At 40.2% G+C, this 20,936-nt stretch overlaps 2 protein-coding genes across 3 annotated transcripts; one reads left to right on the top strand and one right to left on the bottom strand.

The window, feature by feature from the left end:
- Positions 1-494: 494 nt before the first annotated feature.
- On the bottom strand, positions 495-4,186 carry LOC108876620 (ERH mRNA splicing and mitosis factor). Its single transcript, XM_018666256.2, has 4 exons — positions 4,043-4,186; positions 3,189-3,276; positions 2,484-2,604; positions 495-794 (listed from the first exon to the last, which is right to left on the bottom strand). The coding sequence occupies exons 1-4, from the start codon at positions 4,043-4,045 to the stop codon at positions 692-694; spliced, it is 315 nt and encodes a 104-aa protein (XP_018521772.1). The 5' UTR covers positions 4,046-4,186; the 3' UTR covers positions 495-691.
- Positions 4,187-4,723: 537 nt separating this feature from the next.
- psen1 (presenilin 1) lies at positions 4,724-17,430 on the top strand. Of its 2 annotated transcripts, none has more exons than XM_018666255.2 (11): positions 4,724-4,879; positions 7,049-7,136; positions 9,108-9,460; positions 9,975-10,116; positions 11,381-11,448; positions 11,551-11,771; positions 12,604-12,702; positions 13,531-13,623; positions 13,733-13,906; positions 14,959-15,077; positions 15,283-17,430. In XM_018666255.2, the coding sequence occupies exons 2-11, from the start codon at positions 7,101-7,103 to the stop codon at positions 15,436-15,438; spliced, it is 1,461 nt and encodes a 486-aa protein (XP_018521771.1). In that variant the 5' UTR covers positions 4,724-4,879; positions 7,049-7,100; the 3' UTR covers positions 15,439-17,430. The 2 variants fall into 2 exon arrangements, with proteins under 2 accessions (XP_018521771.1, XP_018521769.1); XM_018666253.2 differs by having other exon boundaries at positions 9,105-9,460.
- The last annotated feature ends 3,506 nt before the right edge of the window (positions 17,431-20,936 follow it).

The raw sequence follows: 20,936 nt of genomic DNA, 5'->3' as shown, positions 1-20,936 counted from the left end.
AGAGACAAGACAGGATAGAAAGAAAGAGCAATGGAAGAATTAATCTTATTTCCATAGACTCCATCTATTTTGAAAGTCCAAGAAATTTTTTAATACTTTCCCCAGGCACAGTTTAAAAAGAAATCAATGTACTGAGAGAGGCTTATTTGCTTGTACTGAACAAAAAAGGGAAATGACAATGTAGAATTATCAAATCACACTTTTCTATAGTCAACACCAAAATGTCAGAGAAAAGACTGAGAAACCCACAAAATGTAAAGTAGGACTAATTTTCACAGAATGAAAAATCAGTATTTCATTAGGTTTATTTGTCACTGAGTGAAAAAGAGGGAAGTTAAACTGCAAAGTAACCTGTTACAGTCGACACTAAACTGTTCTACAGCGGGAAAAATATGACATATGGAGAGAAATGAGAAGATCACAAAGAGAAGGAAAAACCAAATGAAAAGTACAAGCGAGAGGAGAGAGGCAGAAAATCACACGATGCGAGCAGGTTATTTAAAGGAAATCTTTATTAATAAGTCAAACATTAAAATACAAAATACACCTCCTCTCCATGAAGAAAAAAATGTTTTAAAAACTTCTAAAAACAAGTTAGGCCAAAACACAAGTTACAGATAGTAAAAATAATATTGACCCTCCCCATCTCTCTCCACCGCTCTCCACCCGTCCATCCACCTCCTCAGAGGCTTCACTTTCCCGCCTGCTGGGCCTGACGGCGAAGCAGCACATAGATCTTCTCTTTGATCCAGTCCTTGTTGTACGGCTGGTACGTCTGTGTGTCGGCGCGATACCTGAGGCAGCAGGAGAAGCTCTATTAAGTTTCAAGGTTTTTTGTTCTTGGCACCAGATACTCACTTTTCTAATGAGCAATCTGAACAGAAGATGTGGGCTTTTATTGTGAAACATGAGCTATTAATCAAATCAGACACTCTCTGCCTAGATTACCTTTGTTGCTTACCCTCTCCTTGAGTCAAGTTCACCTACCATGACAGAGAGAAGTACCATGGCGGCTGGTACGGATTGTGTTTTGCTCAAGGGCACTTAAGCAGAGTGGTTGCTTTTATACACAGGGGTTTGAACCTCCCACATGAAAGCAACAAAAATGTCTGAAATTGACAGGGCTTCAGGCACAGAACTTCATCTGCTCTTACAGGATATTTGCAGCTGTTTGAATGTATCTCTACTCGCTGGAACAATAAAATGTTACATTACAAGATGTTTATCCAGATATATATCAATCTGAATGAGATAAAGCAGAGGGAATATTGGTAAAAAGGCAGAAATGTGACTGATAGTTCAGATTTGTCAAATCTAATTTGCTGTCACAAACTGTGGCAGGTTGCACTGTTGGTTTGCACTGAGAGATGTGTGGCTTGGGGCAATGTTTAAGTCACTTTATGATGGAAATATGAAAGTAACGAGCCTGACAAAGACTGAGAAATGATTTATATGGATAATAGATTTGCTAGAATAATTAATGTGGCTGGTAGTTTGCTCATCTCACCCTCACTCTTTATCCTCATTTACCCTCTTTTGGCTGTATGCTTCACAGATCATATGCAAATTTTGTAGAATTTCATTAAGACTTGCTGTCCATAATATTTAATGTTAGTGATGTGGCTGTCATGATGCCTGGCAATGATGTTTCTGTCCTGCTGTATGTTTCTGACATAAAAAAGATTTTCTAATAAAATCTAAGTCCCAGTAGTTATATGAGTGTTTTAGCTAGGAGTGATTCATCTATTTAACCACTACAAGACACCTGTTGTTAAATTAATTAAATGTTCCCATATCTCTTCATGACAGATTAAAATTCCCATGTGTTTATGCTTTTTTTTTCAGAGTATTTCTCAAACCAGTCCTTCCCCACCAGCACCTCACTGTGGAGTAACTCCACATGAAGTCACACTCACAGCTTTGGAGGCACTTCCAGAGGGAAGGTGTAAACAAACAGGTAAACTGTGGGACACACATGCTAACCTTCGCCACAAGCAAGGGAAAAGTAGTTACCATGGATACTGATAAACAGCTCAAGTTCAGTGCGTTTATCAGTGTGCAAATACAAACAGCATGACCTACATTTAATTTGTACGATGTTCCTGCTATTTTACAGCATGTGTGCCTCTGTTAAGGAATACTGCAGGGCCATTATATTGTTGGAGGATATTATCATGCATCTCTACTGCTCACTAACTGGTTTAAACAGATGATAAATTAATGAATTACATGGGTTTTGAATAATATAATAGAAGACTTGGAAATACAAGTATCTTTGTTCCACTCCCGTCTCTTCTTCATACTATATAAATATACTATATTTGTATGAAATCCAGCCTAAGTAGTGCTATATTACAATCAGTTGAGATTCACAGACCCAACATTTTAAAGACCAGTTAATCATTAATTTCTTTGACTGTACCAGCTAGTTTTATTAACAGCAGTTTCAATGTACTAAAACCAGTTTTTCTTGTCAAACTTACACCAAACAGCTGAGGTCAGCCAGGTCATCAATGAAGTCAAACAGCTGGCTGATGTCGTACGTTATCGACGGACTGTTGGGGTTCATCCTCTTTAAATGCTCCTCGTACATCTTACACACACCTGTGCAGGGAACAGAAGATACAGTATATTGCGCTTCTCACCTGTTAACCCCACCCAATTCATTAGAGAAAACTGCTGCTTGGTACCAAAACAAAACACACTGAAAATCTATGATTATAATTAGATTTCAGTCAAGAGTTTCAGTATGGTCAGATGTGTTTATGTTACATGCTGTTTACCAACTGATTTCACATTATTTTTGAAGGACAATTCTGTTAGAAGAAAGTAGACACCATGTTACTGTACATGTGTATTTAATAATGGCTTTTAAAGTAGTTGCAGGGGTGTTTAAAAAATACTGTTTAACCAAGAAAATAGAGAATAGATGATAAACATAATTTATCTCAAGCTGTGTTGTACGTTTTACAGAAATGTGTCTCTTGCATAGTAAGACTGCTGATAAGTCACTCAGGGGTTTTTAAAACAAGATTGTCATCACATGCATCTGTATAACATTGGAAGGACATGCAAACAAGACACATACAGGTCAGAAGAGTAAAGAGTACTGGAAATGACATTTGGTTGTTATTAATGGCATATGCAGTCCTTCAGAAGAGCAGGGCACAAAAGAATGATCATCCTACCTTCCATACACTCATTGACTGATTCATAATCAGCATATGTCCTCCCCTCTGGCCTCTTAGTGGGCTGCACCAGCAGGATGGTGTGAGACTGAAAAACCAGACAAATGTTTTTAGACCATGGTGAAACTGTTCATCTCAATGTCCTGTTGAAAGCATAATCTGGTTTAGCAAAAATAAATCTAATTCAGGCTAGATAATCATTCATTTAGTCATTTAGTAAAAGCAAAAAGCACTAACTTTACATAATTGCAGATGTGTAGACTGGGTTGTTTTGCTAAATAGTATTTCAATATGAACTGAATATGCTGAGGATTTTTTTTATAGCTAGTTTATAGCAACTGTAAATGCCAAGTTCACTATTTGTGTTTGTTTTTTTACTTTTACGTAATTATCGGCAGATTACACGATAGCTGAAATAAACATTAGTTAATATAGTTAGTTTCAATGCAACTTACAAAAGTTAAATTCAGCTTAAATACTGATGCATGGATAATAATTATCTTATGATAGTATATATAATATTATTGCACTCACACTAGCTTTTACTTTGCATTGAACATATTATACTGTAATTATATTTTCCAGATAATGCTTAACCTAATTTTTCAATGCAAGACTTTTACTTGTACTTATATTTTACAAAGCAGTAAATCTGAGCTTTATTTGTCGGCGAAAATGTGGTGGTTTTATTGCAGCTGCTCAACAGCCAGACGTCCCCCACATTCATGCTAACGTTAGCAGAGAGCTTGCTTCACCTAACACCAGTTCTGCTGAGGCACAACTCACACTAATTTGACTTAACACGATCACACAAAAAAATATGTTCTGTAAGCACTGGATCACAGCATACTCACCATGGTTTTAGTGGTTTTTTGGTCGGTTTCGGTCGATTTTCTTGGCTCCTTGCTTCTTCTAAACGGGTTGACCTTTGTCACAGGAAGAACAACTGACTGACATTAATGCTGCATTCATGTAATGTTGCTAGAATGGGAAAACTGGTAAAAACGTTACCAAATCGTTAAACGTTATTCCGTGTTCCCGTATTATCCCGAGGTGGTTATCCCTGGTGCTAACCTAAATTAGTTACTTTTATAGAGTTGTATATTTGTAGCGGTTACAAAATTGGCTGAATGGATTAAATTAATGCCAATGATCCAACAGCAGGTGCGCATTTTTGGCATTTATATGCCTACAGTTTGTGGACATGACTGAAATTCTTTTTACCAAGTTGTTTTAGAAGATCCCGGCTCGGAATTGCCGGTCGGAGGCCGATGTAAACTGATTTTCCCCCTCAGCTGCTCATAATTACGGTTTAAATGAATAAGTTTGAACGCGGCATGGCTGTTTTTTAGTTTATAACGGTTATGTTGTAATTCTCTAATTTTAATCTGTTGGTGGTTTAAAAGCTAACATTTTGTCGACGGAACCGTGTAAATAAGAAGTTGATACATTTGAAGCAATTCTTTTATTAATATCGTTAACAAAATAATCAATAGTTGATGACTCTTTAACAACGTTTTGATCCTGAACGCACCCTAATCTGCGAGCGCAGGAGGAAGTAGCTAGCTTGAGTTTACACCAGCGGCCGGATGTTCTGTGGGAAGACAGGAACAATAAAGAAGGGAAAGCGCACGGGTTTTAAACCTACTTCAAAACAGAAAAGGAAGGAAATTATCTGCTGTTTATAGCAGGTAAGTTTCACTGTTTCAAGCCCGCTATTCAGGTATTGTATTTTGTGTGCGCTCTGCAACGCTATGTAGCGTTAGCCACCCAGCGCGGCCGCTACCTGCTCTGCCGTGACATTATTGGCTAACTAGCCAGTTTAGCGACTCGCTAATGATAAGATAGCTCTGTGATTAATGAGTTCAGTCAAATAATTAACTTAGCTTGAAATAATTACCGAATCATATTGGCAACAAGTCATATTTAATTTCAGCATTTCAACAAATATTAATTTAAAATGATTTCCCGGCGCTTAATAAGTAACGTGAACGTTACTTTCCCGCTGTAGTTAAGCGTTACTGGTTCAAAATCGTATTTTCGATCAGTATTTGTCGAACTGATCTCCAGGGTATGCTCTCTAGCGGTATACTTAACTCCCTTATTGATCATTAATTAATCAGCATAGTTGTTGTCACATTTTCTAAAGGATAGGTTCATATCTTACCCTAACAAAATACTCACATGCAGTGGTGGGAAGTGTTACACCACTTGTACTTGTCATTTTATTCCACTACTCCACCACTTTTCAGAGGGATATATTGTGGATTTTACTCCACTATCTTTACATGAAAGCCATCCTTGTTAAAAGATATATTGCAGGTGGAGATTCTACCCAAAAAAGTAAAATAATCTCATGAAAAACAATACATTTGTAAAGAGAAACCAGTGGGACCTGGCCTATTTGGTATGTGACCTTACAAAAAGAAAACAGAGTGTAGCTGGAGGCCCAGTCAAATTTCAGACGTTCATGGAAAACACTTCCTCTATAAACTTCTCAAATAGTTTCATTTCGCCCCAGAGAGGTAAAATTATCTAATATTTCACGACAGCAAAGATTAGGGAAGAGTCCAAAAACTGAAAACAGAAACGAATAACAAAACCTTGTTTTTTCTTCTTTCCTGCGTCATTAATCATGTAATGACCACCCAGATTTATCTTGTGACTCTTTCCAGGGGGTATATGAAGTAGTTAAAAGTAGCTCACACCTCGATCTGCTGCTGAGACATGTGTGTCAGTATTAATAATTTAATGATATTGTGTTACATATCAGTTAGAGGTGCTATTTTCCTGCAGAAGTAGTATTTTACTTTTTATACTCGAAGGACATTTTGCTTAAGATACCTGTGCGCTTTCATTTAAGTGTATTTCTGAATGCAGGACTTTAACTTGTAATGGAGTATTTTTACATTGTGGTATTTGTACTTTATGTATGTGAAAAATCAAAGTACTCAGTAGTTTTTCCACCACTGCTCACATGTCCATATGTACACTGAAAGAGTTAATGTTCGCTGTAATCATTCCTAACATGCAGCCTTAGATTTGGGAGTCTGCTGTGGACCAAGAGAGAGCGGTCTTACCGTGCTGATGTCAATTAAAGAGGATTATTTAAAGAGAAACTGTAGTGCAGTTATTAACCACAACCCAGAGTGACTGGAGAGCACAACCTACCAAGAGAAAAGCAGGTATCTCCTAAAGTTACAGTATTCTTACAGAACAGAATTCACTCTGTGTTTCTGTCTCCATTGCAGCTCAGCAAGTGAAGTACATGTCATAATATAAAGAACTTTGGGAAATACCCACTCGGTTCGTCTAATTCAAGACTGTTGAAACCTGATAATGTCAAATGTGGCTGGTCTTTAAAATGCATTTTTAAACAGAATGATGACTGTGGATTGTGGAGAGTCACTCTAGGAAGGGAGCATTTTGTGACCAGTGTGGACAGGAGGAATGATTACAGCAACTAGTAACTCTCTGAATGAACATATAGGTATGCAGATGTTGATTAAAGGTACTTTATAATTGTTTTAAATATCAGTTGATCCCTGGGAATTAAGCCAGACTGTGAACTTATCTTTTAATGTGACAGTCTGCTCTTTTTTGTATCTAATACACAGTTTTTATGATGGAAACACTCCAGAATAAGATGCTCTCTATGTGTGTGTGTGTTTTTTTTTTTTTTTTAAATTAAAATCACTGTCACGACAATTTCAGATCACAAGTTTGCCTCACAGTGCTTTACAATCTGCACACCCTCTGTCTTTACACCCCTTGATTTGATTTGTTGTCACTGATACGTCTTTACTGGATCTATTTCTGATGCCGTAAGCTTAATATTGTCTCCTATTCTCTTTCATCAGGGCAAAAGAATTTGGTTTGCATGTGAGGACTGAAGTGTCTGCCAAGCCAACAATGGCGAACAATGCAGAGGATATTGAAAACAATATGGTGAGTATGAAAGAATGTGACACAGTTGCTCTAACATTATCTCTCCGTGTTAATGTATTGGGTAATGATTAGCCAACATTTTAGTTGGCTAACGAAGTGTTTCAGTGTCATGGCAGTGGTGAAAGAGTCATCTGTTTTCTAGTCAGTCAGTGACGCCACATGCTGTGGGGGAGGCTCAGTCTGATAACTCTGGTTTTATTTGGCCTTTCATATAATAAATGATGATTATGGAGGGTTATGTTCTGAAAAGGAAAGATGTTAGACTGAATCACTAAAGTAGAAACATGAATGCCAGTGTGCTGCTGTTTTTGCTCTCTGCATTTTGCTCTTACTGTAAATAAAGGTGTGGCCTCTAGCGCATTCAAGAAGTCAAAGTCCCCTCTTACTGTCACAGTCCGCTGAGCAATCCTAAGCCTTGTTCAGTTTTTTGTTTACCCCATGACAGTAGTGCACTTACAATACACTAACAGTATTTCTCTTTGGGGCCTCCAGTTTTCACCCTCGAATAGCATATTATGGTCATTCAGTTCATTATGAGGTCAGGTCAGTACAGCCATAAGGGAGTATGACTGATGAGGGGTTTAACACACATTTTGTTATACTATTTTAGCATCACTACCCTCAACAACTGGTCAAACTAAGACTAATTTGGTAAAGTAGTCCGTATCTCTTGTGTCCTTGGTACTAACATTGGCCTTATTCCCAGGACTGAGAAACAATGCGGCGTACCACACAGTGAGGTCATTTTGTGCAGCAGGCTGTTTTAAGAGCAGTGACAGCTTTCACTATTCAGATCAGTCTCTGGAGATGTCTCCTGTCTTCATTTCTGTGTACCTAGTGAGATTACTTCATGTCTGGGCTGCTGCATGTCTTGACTCGCCTGACAGCCTGACAGTTTTAGTTCACAAAGTCTCCTTGAATTTCCCCTTTATTTTTTTCCCTGACGGAACAGGTCCTCAGGGTGGGCGGGAATGAGTACGCCGTTGTTATCCTCGGACGAACTGGTGTAGTGAGTGTGAATGTGCCAGTTTAGCTCTGAAATCCAAACATGGATGACCTGATAACGGTTTGCTGTTCTGTTTGTCCACTTTCTAGGTATTTTTGCCAACAGAAACTGCCTTTCATCTGGTAATATGATGCTTCACATATGTGCTTATCTAAAACTTTTGCAGATAGAGGAGAGACAGACCTGGACTATTAATGCAGCAAATTCTGAATTTTTCAAAATGTCTGGGCTCTCAGGCTCACACAACCTAAAACATAGAATATATGGAGAAGATTGCAGCAGAACAGGGCACACTTGTGACATGCAGATTTAACCACAGTGTCTCTGTTTGAGGGCAGCATCACATTTAACAAGTCATTGTTAATTGCTAAATTTGTAAGTCCTCCATGGGTTGCAAGTATGTTGTTTGTTTTGAGTAACTAAACTTGTCTGAATGAGAGTCAGGAGAAATTATCTTATGTTGCAAAGATTAATTTAGCTTCTGGCTCCTGTCCTCTCCATACTTTTCACATAAAGGCATTAAATTAGCAAAACTGATAATTTCTCTAATTATTTTTATGGCATTTTTCTTTTTATTCGATAATTTAGAGCATGGACTGATGGGAGACATGGGGAGGAAAAAAAGGGTTGACAAGCAACAAAGACTGAGTTGGGTGCACAAAGTTCTAAACAGCGCAGTGCATTTCTTAGCTCATCAGGATGTCTCAAACATTTGTGACTCTACCACACCTAGATGGAAGATTTGATTAACAGGCATGTTCTTGTTGATTCTGAGAAATCCCTGGTGGTGCTGTTGCTATGCCTGGTCTGCTATCTGTATGTTTTGCACTGTTGCTCTGATTTTATAAACATCTGTTAAGTACATACATATTTTATGTGTTTTTATGTTTAAACTGTCCCCACACTGGTGTCGTGGAAACTGAGCAGACACAGAAAATAATTTGATTGTTCTCCCATACCAGCAGAACCAACAGCAGTCCAACGGGTCCCCTGAACCTGCCCAGCAGCCACAAGAGGCTGGGGTGACCAGAGTGCGGTCAAGGGGAGGCTCAGGAGCTGAGGGAGGAGGAGGTGGAGGAGGAGGAAGAGGAGGCAGTGGAGGTGGCAACGGTAGCGGACCGGAGCAGAACGGACAGCCTCCCGCTGCCCGTGCTCCTCGTGTGGTGGAGACTGAAGAGGACGAAGATGAAGAGTTGACCTTGAAATATGGGGCCAAGCATGTCATAATGCTGTTCGTTCCCGTAACCCTCTGCATGGTGGTGGTTGTGGCAACCATAAAGTCTGTCAGCTTCTACACCCAGAATGACGGGCAGAGATTGTGAGTGTTATGACCCTTATCAAACAGGTGGTGGTAGATAGGGAAATAATGTGGGACTGGTGCCAGATTCACAGCCCATCTGCACTGGTGTTTGAATGAAATGCAATATAACATCAGTGCCACTAGGTGGAGTTAATGCAATATATTCTGTATCTTTCCTACCTTGTTTGAATACCAGGGCATTACTGTTATTGCATTAGATCAGCATAGCAGACTCTGCATATGGCTGAGAGCACATAAACACAACATTTTGTATTATTAGCTCTTATCCAGAGCAGTTTAATCGCCATGAAATGGCAGTAAGCATTAATACCAACTAGCTCTAATATGAACCACTGTGAAAGCAACTGCACACAGACCACACATGAAAACACACTATTGTACATATAAAATGTTATGATACTGTGAGCTACATACATTCACTAATCACTATTGCATTTATTATACATTGTCTATTCTTTGTTGTTTGACTGAGACGTGTTATTGTAATGTGTTTTTGAAATGTCACCCTCAGGATCTACACACCGTTCCCTGAAGACACAGACACAGTAGCACAGAGAGCCCTAAACTCCATCTTGAACGCCACCATCATGATCACTGTGATCATCGTCATGACTTTGGTGCTGGTGCTGTTATACAAGTACCGCTGCTACAAGGTACAAACTAATGCTTGTCACATCACACTGCATCACATATGCTGTTGTCCTATTATGTCCTATTATACCTGAAATGATTAATGTAGTAGTTTTTGTTTGTATAAGCTAGGTCTAAATACCTTCCACAGCAGACTTTTTGATTTCTCATAGTAGGAAAAGTTCATGTTATACTAATTACATTCACATTTCAGCCATCATAATAACATTTTATATTTATACCTGTGCTTTTCCTATTGTGACACACTGTCAAGATTTCTTCCTTTAAAAAAGCCTAATGGCAAAATTTCAGTGAATGAAATTTCAGGATCAGCCATCAGCATTTATTTTCTGAACTCCATCGCTAAGAAAGAAAAAAAACAAGCTGGTTGTGAAAATATGTTTTCAGGGCTGTTTTTAAATCTTTCAAGAATAGGATTGTGAGGGAAACACACAAGTCTTAACTTCACAGTAGATTAAAATTTAGAATTTGAATCCATTGCCTTTGTGCATCATCACAGGTGTAGTGTTTTGCATCTATAAAATGTAAAGAATTGCGTTATTTAAACTTAAAACTAAAATGGTGGAGGGTATATACAATCCACTTGATAGTAAATAGGGAGTGACTGGGTTGGAGTGACCATAGCCATGGTGTTTTCCTCTTAATCACTAGACAATGGCTACAGGTGTACCTACCATTAAAATGGCTGCATTCCATCAGCATTACATTTAGGTGTGCCAGTTCAAACCCCCTTGTTCTCTTCTGTTCTTTCTGCATGTCGGGACACTGTCATGAGTTACTGGGACACCTCAATGGAGCAGAGCCATCATTAATATTATTAGTAACACGTGTGCTTTTCCTGCTCTGACAAGCCAAAATGCCTCCTGTGAAAAAGGTTTATGAGAATGATAAAGGTGTGTGAGTTGTTCTGCCCTAACAGGTGCACCAAAGCCAGGAAAATGCCAATAAAGTCCTGAGTGGAGGTCTTATCCTGAAGGAATTTATAATAATTGTGGTGGCCTCTAATAGTTAATGGTTTTAACCCCAAGTTTGTTGAAGTCCTGTTAAAACCAGACTCCCAGGGCACCTTATGGGTGGGGCTGAGTACATCAGGACAATAGATTCACACTTCGTCCAAACTCTGGTGTTCTTTGTATTGCTCTCTGTGGGAAACCCCACCCATCTGGTAGTCTTAGTAGTTTAAAACAAACACAAGTAACAAGTAAGTACAAGTGATTTGTTGAAACAGTGCCATACATTAAATCCCATGACTCTTTGCATTCATAGGTGATCCAAGGCTGGCTCTTCCTCTCCTCTCTCCTCCTGCTGTTCTTCTTCTCCTACATCTACCTCAAGTAAGTCTACCCCTGTCATTTTCAAAACTTGCCATATATTCTTTATGATGATAGATGGAGACTTTCCAGGTATTTTCATAAAGTCTCTGCTTTGTCCGACAGAGAGGTTTTTAAGACCTACAATGTGGCCATGGACTACTTCACCCTGGCGGTAATAATTTGGAACTTCGGAGTGGTGGGCATGATGTGTATTCACTGGAAAGGACCTCTGCGACTCCAGCAGGCCTACCTCATCATGATCAGCGCCCTCATGGCCCTGGTTTTCATCAAGTACCTGCCAGAGTGGACTGCCTGGCTTATATTAGCTGTCATATCAGTCTATGGTAAATCCTCTGCTCCCATCTTCTTTTCGCTTTGACCTTTGTGTGCTTTTAAGGAAAAAAGATGAAGGCTTTACTGAACCTTTGAAGATATTTTTTGTGCACCAACATTCAGTCATCTGGTTCCTTTTTAGTGCAGGACGGAAAAGGGAAAACTCAAAGTGTGTAGTCTAACATGGGTTCTAAAAGTTGATGTACAGAATCATTTTATTAGGGAAAAAGCACCCAAGGAAAAACATTTATCACTTTTAGCTTTAAAAAGAAGCAACATTTGAACCAAAGCCTAGTTTATTAACAAATAAAATTGCAGCATAAAACCTTTAAACAGAAACGCTCTCCTGCAATATGTATATATGACTGATGTCATCATTAGTGTGGTGAAAGGAAGGATATGTCTCAAGACCTAAAGCATTTACATAAATGCTTTAAGGAAATGTGCAATGAAAGACAGATCTACTAGGAAAGGAAGTCTCAGGGAGAAGCTGAACTCAAGACTGTCACCGCACCAGCAAAAATAGCTGCTTAGCCTGTTTCTTGTAAGCGTCCCCTTTGCCTATAGACAGAGGTGATGGTCAAAATAATGGGGAGTGGACAATTAACACTTATAATTGTAGGTGTTTGATTTTACTGGGCAGATCAGGGGATAACAAGAGCAGTCACATATTGTCAAAAAATTTACCTTATTCGTCCTTGCCTGTTAAGGAGTGCTAAGTAAAAACTTGAAAAACTTTTTCAGGCAACATAATGGACGTTAAGTTTTCAATGCTGTTACTTTGTATTTGTATGACAACAGCTTACATCACTTGTCTGGTCTCTGTCTTCTTTCCTCTCACAGATTTGTTAGCGGTGCTCTGTCCCAAAGGGCCTCTGAGGATCCTGGTGGAGACGGCTCAGGAGAGGAACGAACCCATCTTCCCAGCTCTCATCTATTCTTGTAAGATAGACACTGACCATAGACCTAAATTTATTAACATGTTGTTTTAATAAACCAGAGGAGGCTCAATGAATCACTTGACATTTGAAAGCTAAATATATCAAACATACAGGAACTAAAAGTGCTTATACTCGAACTCCTCTCTTTGCTTTCACTTTGACTGACACTTTGATCATCAGCACTTTTACTTCAGATGACACTACAACTCCATTCAGCCTTTGCAATTTAAATACCTCCCTTTAAACAGCTGTTTCAACTTCTTGCAGTGCTAAAAAGTGCTTGGTCTTCAACTCCTGCAGTTAGACAGCAACTGACACCTCAACTCCTCTCAGACACTAACTGCTTTTTTGCAGTGGTTTAACTTAAACTTTTCTCTGCATTTTTTGCAAGTGATTCAAACCCTTTCTACGCATTTCACATAAACTGACACTTCATTTACTTTTAGCGCAGTCACTTGAAATGACGCTTGAACTCCATTTAGTGTTTGCACTTTATCTGACATTTTAACTGCTTTATGTGGTTACACTTTAAATATGACTGAAGCTGCTTTAAACCATGAGACTGACCCTTCAGCTCCTTTTAGACACTTCAGATCTCTCAGTACTTTCACTTCAACTTGGAACATTTCCACTGATTCGCTATCAACTGACACATCTTCTTCTTTCAGAGCTTTTACATCAGCTGATGCTCAAAACTTATTTTATCGCATTCAACTCCTCAGTTACTTTCAGCACAGTCTCTTCTTATTTTTTGACTCCGCATGTAACACAAACCTTGAAGCCTCTATATTATTATTATTATTATTATTTTGACTCACTCCCCCCTCAGCTACAATGGTGTGGCTTGTCAACATGGCCGACACAGACAGGCCAAAGAGGAACTCAACAGAAGCAGCTTCGCCTCAACAGGAGACCCAACAGGGTGAGCGGAGTCTGTGTTTATAATTGAGCAGGGTTCAACTTATGGCCGGATGGTTACCTTTCACACTGTGAGGTTGTTGTTTAGTCTGACTGATCTCACTTGTCTGCAGCTGTGGCGTCTCCTGCCCCCTCCAGTCCGTCACAGGACGACGGAGGCTTCACCCCCTCCTGGGTCAGCCAGCAGGAGCACCAGCTGGGACCTCTCCAGACCACAGAGGAGACCAGGCGGGAGATCCAGCAGTTGCCCTCTGCTCGTCCTCCTGTTGAAGATGACGATGAAGAGAGTGAGTGCTGACAGCAGAATGGTTTACATTTTTGTCTTTTAGCTGACATTTGTATCCAAACAAAGTTGTTTGCTGTTGTAAGGGTCTACATTGTGAATTCAACCATGTGGCCTCCCAGTTTCAAGGGACTTTTAAACATACTTTAAAACAAGGGGTGTACAGATGCAGTGAAGGAACAGGCTTTTTTTACTGTTGTTAGTTCAAATGTTATTGTCAGTCTTTTTTTAGTTATTCATTAAAGTTATTGTTGCAACTGAAGCTTTAGTGCCTGTCCTGGCCTACACAGTAGCCCAGCACAGATCCTCCTTCTGTAATACACCCAAGCTTTAAGGTTATGACAGATGCAGATGGATCACATTACTTTAATTGATTCAATTATTTCTTTGGGCCTTTCTTCTAGTGAGATTGCAGTCAGTGCCAGCAGCTCTTTAAAACACATTATATCTGACTCACATCTCTTCAGTTGAACAACTGATAATGGAAACCACATTTCAGCACTACACCATTGTATTATCATGTTTTGGGTGGAAAAACTATAAAATATTGTTATACTATCAAATACATGAGTAAAACTATATTATGATCACTTTAGATTTACTTCCCAGCCCTAATATGAAGCTGAGCTCTCTCATTCAAATTTGTGAGTTTCCAGATTGTCTGACTGCCTCCTCCTCAGTGTGTAATCATCATCTTTCAGTTCCCTCTTCTTTGAACACATAAAACATTTTAGGAATGTTTTTTATGTGTTCCCGTTTCTGTGCAATTAGCGTGTGTATGTGAATGCGACTACATGTTAGGCTGTAGCCTGTTTTTAGTCAGAGCAGATTAGGAAGCGATTATTCATGGCAATTGCTAGGTTTCATGTCTGTACCATGTGGGGGCCTGCGCTCTTTCTAACCTAAAGCTTGGGTAAATATGGGGTCGGATCTCTTGTTTGTACAGTAATTACAGTTGAGAAAAGATTTCTATGGGGGTTGGAGGGTGTGGGGTTGAAGCGCATCTTGTGTTTGAATTGACTCCACCCTGAATGTGGTGTCGTCCTGCGTTTTCAGGGGGCGTCAAGCTCGGGCTCGGAGACTTCATCTTCTACAGCATGCTGGTGGGAAAGGCCTCAGCCGCAGCCAGCGGCGACTGGAACACCACGCTCGCCTGCTTTGTAGCCATCCTCATTGTGAGTGACCACAGCTGCTTATTTTGGTGTCAGGCTCAAGTCACCACAACCTCATCTCTGTCTCTCAGCACAATATCTCACCCCAATTTATGCGAACCACTTGATTGTATAACAAGCAGTTTTTTTTCCCCGTCCAGAGCTGATTTTGTTTGGTGCACAATTGCTCAATGTGTTATTTCCTCTGGGTCTGTGTCTACCCCCGCAGGGCCTGTGTCTGACCCTGCTCCTCCTCGCCATCTTCAAGAAAGCGCTCCCCGCTCTGCCCATCTCCATTTTTTTTGGCCTGGTCTTCTACTTCGCCACAGACAACTTGGTACGGCCCTTTATGGACAAGCTGGCGCTACACCAGTTCTACATTTAGCAGGACGCTGCCCTGATAACCCTCACCCACATAGCTCTCTAGCCAACAACACGAGAGCGGTCCCTTCACAGCCGGGGAACAAAGGGTGATGTGGGGGCCCCTCCCGCCCCCACATCCCCTCCTAAGAACTCACGATGATGATGGGACACAAGTTGTTTTTGTTTTGCCTTTTTTCCTGGCGCCAAGAGAGGGTATTCCCCACAACAGCTGTTCTTAAATATTTTGTTTTAAAATAAGATGTGACATTTCTCGCTCAACTTGGGACCTCATCTTCAAATTGTTTGTCGATCACTGGTCTCAGGCACAATCCAAGATGTTAGTGAGAATATTTTACCTTTATTTATCCAGGGAGGCTCTACAAGAGCTCGTCTGCTCCTTTTCCAGCAGCGCCCTGCTTCACGTCCACACTCATTCATATCTGGGAGCTGCCCAGTACAACCACAGTCTTCTACAACTGGGGTTGTAGTAGGTGCCTTGCTCATGGACACCTTGGCAGTAGCTGTTGAGCTATTGGGAGACGGTTTGATTGAATCTCCCCTCAATGACTCTAATCCAACATCTTTCCCGCCACAAGTCTGTTTTGACTTGTGAGCTTCCCCCCCAGACTTAACCGAAGATTCAAAAAGCCTTCATCAAGCTAATGGATGATGACATTGATTATAGATTGGTAATTGTGTAGTTTGATCATGTATGAGCTGTTCGTCACCAGAGCGTGCTTTCCTCACCGCTGTTAAGAATGGTTAAGATCTTTTTTTTTTTCCACTTTAGACACAAAAAAACGAAAGCTCTAATGCCAGAGCAATTTACACCCAGAAAGATTTACACTGAACAGGATGTTTCAAACACGTTGATCTTTCACATGTGGATAAGTGGAAAAACGTGCATCAAGAATTTAAAATATGAGTGTTTTTGTGACACTGATTTCACCGTGTTCTCTGCCCTTAATTTTACCTTTAGTCACATGAATTCACAGCCTGCAGAGGCAGGAAAGTTCACACACACTCACACCTGAGGACTTGCCTGCCATGTCAGCCATGTACGGTCAGCCACTGAGCAGTTCTGCCGGAGCAGTTGGAGGTTCAGTGCCTTGCTCAAGGGCATTTCAGTAGTAGTAGTTGTCATTGATGTTGTTATTGTGGGACAGAAATGTGCTTTTCATTCTCTACCCTGACTGAGAATTGGGATTTTTTTGTTTTCTTTCAACCTGTCCAGGGATTGTAACCTGTGATCATCTGGTCACAAACTCTGAACCTTTAGGCTATAGCTGCCCTCATGATGCTCGCCTGGTGCTGTCTTGAACTATGCTACATCAAACACAAAAAATATTTCCTCTATACACAGATGTTGTTGTCCTTTTTTCAAGATATGCATAAGAGAAACTTTGTACTTTTTGAAACATGGGGGTAAATGTTAACAGGGTTCCTACACAGATCAGCAGCATCTGGGAGAGTGTGATAACAAACGCAACTTCTGACAGAAATAATGTGGAGGTGTTGAGTAAAAAACACTCAATCCTGGTAAAGGAGGGAGTTGTAGCTATAGTTAAATTTGATACTTGAATTTGTCAGCATGTTTGGAAAGCATTATCTCCAGTCATCAAAGCATTATTAACCTAACTGATGATTTTAATCAAGTTAGAAACAAACCAAAAAGTTTAAATTAAGGTGAGAAAATAATGATCTGGTATGAAACATTGAGATGTGTATGAACCCAAACTCTGTGCTTCTCATATATGAGACTGCTGAATGGTAAAGATGAGCTGCACTGATCGCTCTTTTGTTGTTGCACTCGAGTTACATGCTTGCAGAGAGGAGAAACCAAGACGGAACAAAATAATAATACTAGTTTTCGAGACTGTTTATTTCCCCTTTTTTGTTTTTAGGGAATATGTTGGGTGACTGGCTTTTTTTCTGTCCTTCACATGCATATGTGTGTTATGCAAAATGATTCAATTCAGATTTTGTTCTTTTTTTAAATAAATGATAAAACTGAGACTTGTCTTTTTCCCCCTTCTTTCATATTTTTTCTGTTGTTGCTCTTGTGGATTCACAAGTCTCTAATTTGTATTTATTTTTCTCAGCTTGTGCAGTTAGTGTGGACCACAGTGTAGCACTTAAAGTGGTAATCTGTGAAATCAGTTTGTTTGTTTGTTTGTTTGTTTATGCCCAGTGCTTGTGTATTTGTTTTTTTTTTTGTTTTTATTTTTTGCTTTTTATCAGCCAGAGTTAAACTGTCCGTCAAAGTATGGGTGTGTCCAGTGTTACGAGAACACAGTTAACCCCCTGTTCACACGTGCACACATTAAATGTACTGTCGGTGTTTCTGCAGCAGTGATGAAAAGAGTGAGCCCCGCACACTGACTTCCACTCCTTGAATATAAATTGACAATGTTTTGGTCTTCGTTGAGTCAAAACATTTAAAACTGGTTATCACACCCCACATGTATAAACCAGGTGTGATTGATAAGTCCATGGCCTAAGGTAGAAGGAGACGAGTTATGCAGAAAGTTTGAAGTTAATAACTTTTCTGGTATTTCTGTGTCAGGTAACTGAAAACTGCAAGTCAGCTTGCAATTTGGTGACCAACTAAGCTTCTACTCCATCTAAGGGAGGAGGTAGTCGTCTGATCAGGTGAACAGGGTGGATGTTGGAAGCAGATTTGGTAAATGACTGCATGAAGGCCAATGTTCATTTTCTCAGACAGTGCGGAATTTTTAATTACCCAAAACAGAAATACCACAAAAGTTATTAACGTTCTGTTTAATCACTCAGTTAAACTGCATGTACATGTAACAGGAGCTGTTCAACTTAGCTCGTTTTACCTTAGGTAACAAACCTAATCATCAGTCATTTCTCATATAGCAAAACAATCAACTCAAGAACAACAACAACAAAAATCAAAAAATACACATACTAAGTATTTTGTTGTGTCCAGTACTGTGACATCTTTTATTTCTTATTTAATGCTCATAAAGTTATATTTACTCTTTGTAATGTTGCTCGTTAACCCAGAAGTTTCTTTTCTTTATTCCAGACAAAACACAGGAAAACAAAGAGCTACAGGACAAAGGACTGTCACATCAACACCACTGCATACTTGATACACAGCGCAAAACAACAGGTAAAACTGTGTGAGGTGAGCTTTTCTTTCAAGGAAACTATTCTCTCTTTTCTCTCCTTTCATTTGCCCCCAGAGGTCAGAGGTCAAACTCATCACGCCTGGACCTGTTTAATACTTTCACACAGTAACAAAATGCTGTTGTCTCTCATGCTTAATCAGCACTGATTTCCAGGGAGCAAACCCTCCTGGGAATTGACGCAAAGCATCCCTGCAGACGGTGGGAACATTGTGGAAATTCCTCGGCGTGCTGATGTACTGGCATCCCGCGCTCGCCATCCCCCGATGCCAACTGGCCGACGGGCGCGGGTTGGCACGTCGCCTGGAGCGCTGGATGCATTTGCTGTCACCATGGGGACTGTTTGGCCTCGGTGGCCGGGACAGTGGCACAGTATGGCAGTTCACCCAGAATGTTTAGCCTCATACTGTGACTTACCTAACAAGCCCTCAGCGAGGCCTCATTCTGGCGTGTGAATCCTGTAGCTCAGCTGGTGAACAACTACAGAGTTAATTCCATAAGGCCTCTATTGCATTGGTTCCAGACACCTGCTCTGTTCAGATTATGTTACACCATGTATGGCATTCTTTCCCAGACAAGATTAACCCTAATTTTGCCCAATGATAAGGAGCTCCCATTGAGAGACATTTGAATCGTTTGTTTTATTTCTCTCCTTGCAGATGTTAAATTAGACGTCATATTTCTTCGTAGGCTCTTAAGCTTATTACTGACGAGTGAATGAGACTACAGAGTGAACAGAGTTAATCTGTCAATCACTCTGCATGGAGTGGACTTATGCAGGAGACGCTGTGACTGTGTGTCACACCTATGTACGTTAGAGGTATCCCAGGATAGCTCTGCTAAAGGGATTACTGTGCAGGGAGGGAGGTCTGCTCCATGTGAGACATGTAAGGAATTGAGGATTAGACTTAATAATCACTCTGAACCAGCAACAAGCGCAGAGACAGGAGAAGCTCTGACAAAAAGGGGAAAAAAATCTGTAAAGGTTGATTAAAACATTTCAACAAAGATGTCTAAGGACAAGCTGGAGAGCCTGGTGAAGCGCATGGAGGACACGCTGTCAGAGATGGAGCAGCTGAAGCTTCACTGCGGGAAGCAGAGCGAGGAGCTGAGCCAGCTGGTGGTGGAGCTCCGGAGAGAGAACCAGGAGCTGGTGGAGAAGTACAACCAGCTGGCTGCGGAGATGAAGGAAGCCAAGGAGATTATAGAACAGCTACAGGACACAAAATATGCCTTTAACGCTAAGGAGAGGCAGGCGCAGAAGCTCAGCCGGCAGCTCTGAAGGCCTACGAGGAGGGCGGAAACATGACTGTAGGTGGATGTGACCTGGGTGTGCTGAACACAGAGTCCTGGAGGAAAACAGAGCGGACGAGGCATATGAAAAAAGCAACTTGTTGCAGGAGATTTCTTAAGACTGGGTGGGCATGAAAACTATACTGGGCACAGCTCTTTAACATGTAGAAAATGTGTTTTTTTTCCATCTCCATATGTGTACATTTTAGGTCCGGAGGAGGATGGATGTAAAGCTTAGTAATTTGAATGTTAACTTAAATCCTGTGGCTTAGGGCTCCTTTTAAAGCCATGGCTAGACTTAATGACCAGGAATCAAAACTGTGGATGTGGAAAATGTGGACTCTGGTTGAAAAGGGGGTTTTCAAAAGTGGGTGAGGATTATGCATAAGACATTGTGCTCATTAGGTTTCTATAATTAAAACAACAACATGCCTGGAAGCTGGGCTGCACTGCTCCTGTAAAGACTTTATTTGATGACCGCCACTGCATTATTTTAACTTGTTCAGCGACCAGAAGAAGTGGGTGGCCACCTATTTTCAGAGTCAAGTGCTAAGAATACCTGATTATCCCTTCCTGCCCTCAGCCTTCAAGGTGCCTCCCTCCACATTCAGTCACAGTTCTTAGGAAAACAGAAAAGAGAGAAAATGGAGCAAATGTGGCTTAATGTGCATCATTAACGTACCACAATAAAGTCCTGCTAATGTTCAGTATGTTGTTTGAATTCTGCAAATCATCTGCAGACGGAGAGTCACTCATGTTGAAGGATTTTTGCATCATGTACTCTGTAATTTAATATATATGTGTATTATACATGTGGTGTTTATGGGTCAAGTTAAAACTGTTCAGATCAACAGGTTTGTGGTTTGAATTAAATGTGTTTATTGATTCTAAATGCTTTTTCAAATCTATGTGTGTTTAACAAAAAGAACAAAAATTTTAAAAGTAATAATTCAAAGAACTTAACCCTAGTGGTGGAAAGTAAATAATTAATTCAGGTATTGCATGTACAACTTTGGTGTTCTTTACACTTGTTTTCCACTACGGTTCAGGAGGAAAAATTGTACTGTTA

This window comes from Lates calcarifer, linkage group LG19, assembly GCF_001640805.2.
Source record: "Lates calcarifer isolate ASB-BC8 linkage group LG19, TLL_Latcal_v3, whole genome shotgun sequence".
Lineage (NCBI taxonomy): Eukaryota > Metazoa > Chordata > Actinopteri > Centropomidae > Lates > Lates calcarifer.
The sequence above is the reverse complement of the archived record's forward strand: the minus strand, read 5'-3'. Positions and strand labels throughout refer to the sequence as shown.

What these genes read in the sequence shown, in the direction of transcription:
- LOC108876620 (XM_018666256.2), bottom strand. An exon ending in AGTCAATGAGTGTATGGAAG is followed by an intron (nt 2,605 to 3,188) that starts GTAGGATGATCA and finishes TTCCCTGCACAG; the next exon opens with GTGTGTGTAAGATGTACGAG. An exon ending in GCTGACCTCAGCTGTTTGGT is followed by an intron (nt 795 to 2,483) that starts GTAAGTTTGACA and finishes CTGCTGCCTCAG; the next exon opens with GTATCGCGCCGACACACAGA.
- psen1 (XM_018666253.2), top strand. Translation starts at nt 7,101, where the DNA reads ATGGCGAACAATGCAGAGGATATTGAAAACAATATG. An exon ending in CAGAATGACGGGCAGAGATT is followed by an intron (nt 9,461 to 9,974) that starts GTGAGTGTTATG and finishes TGTCACCCTCAG; the next exon opens with GATCTACACACCGTTCCCTG. An exon ending in CCCAGCTCTCATCTATTCTT is followed by an intron (nt 12,703 to 13,530) that starts GTAAGATAGACA and finishes CTCCCCCCTCAG; the next exon opens with CTACAATGGTGTGGCTTGTC.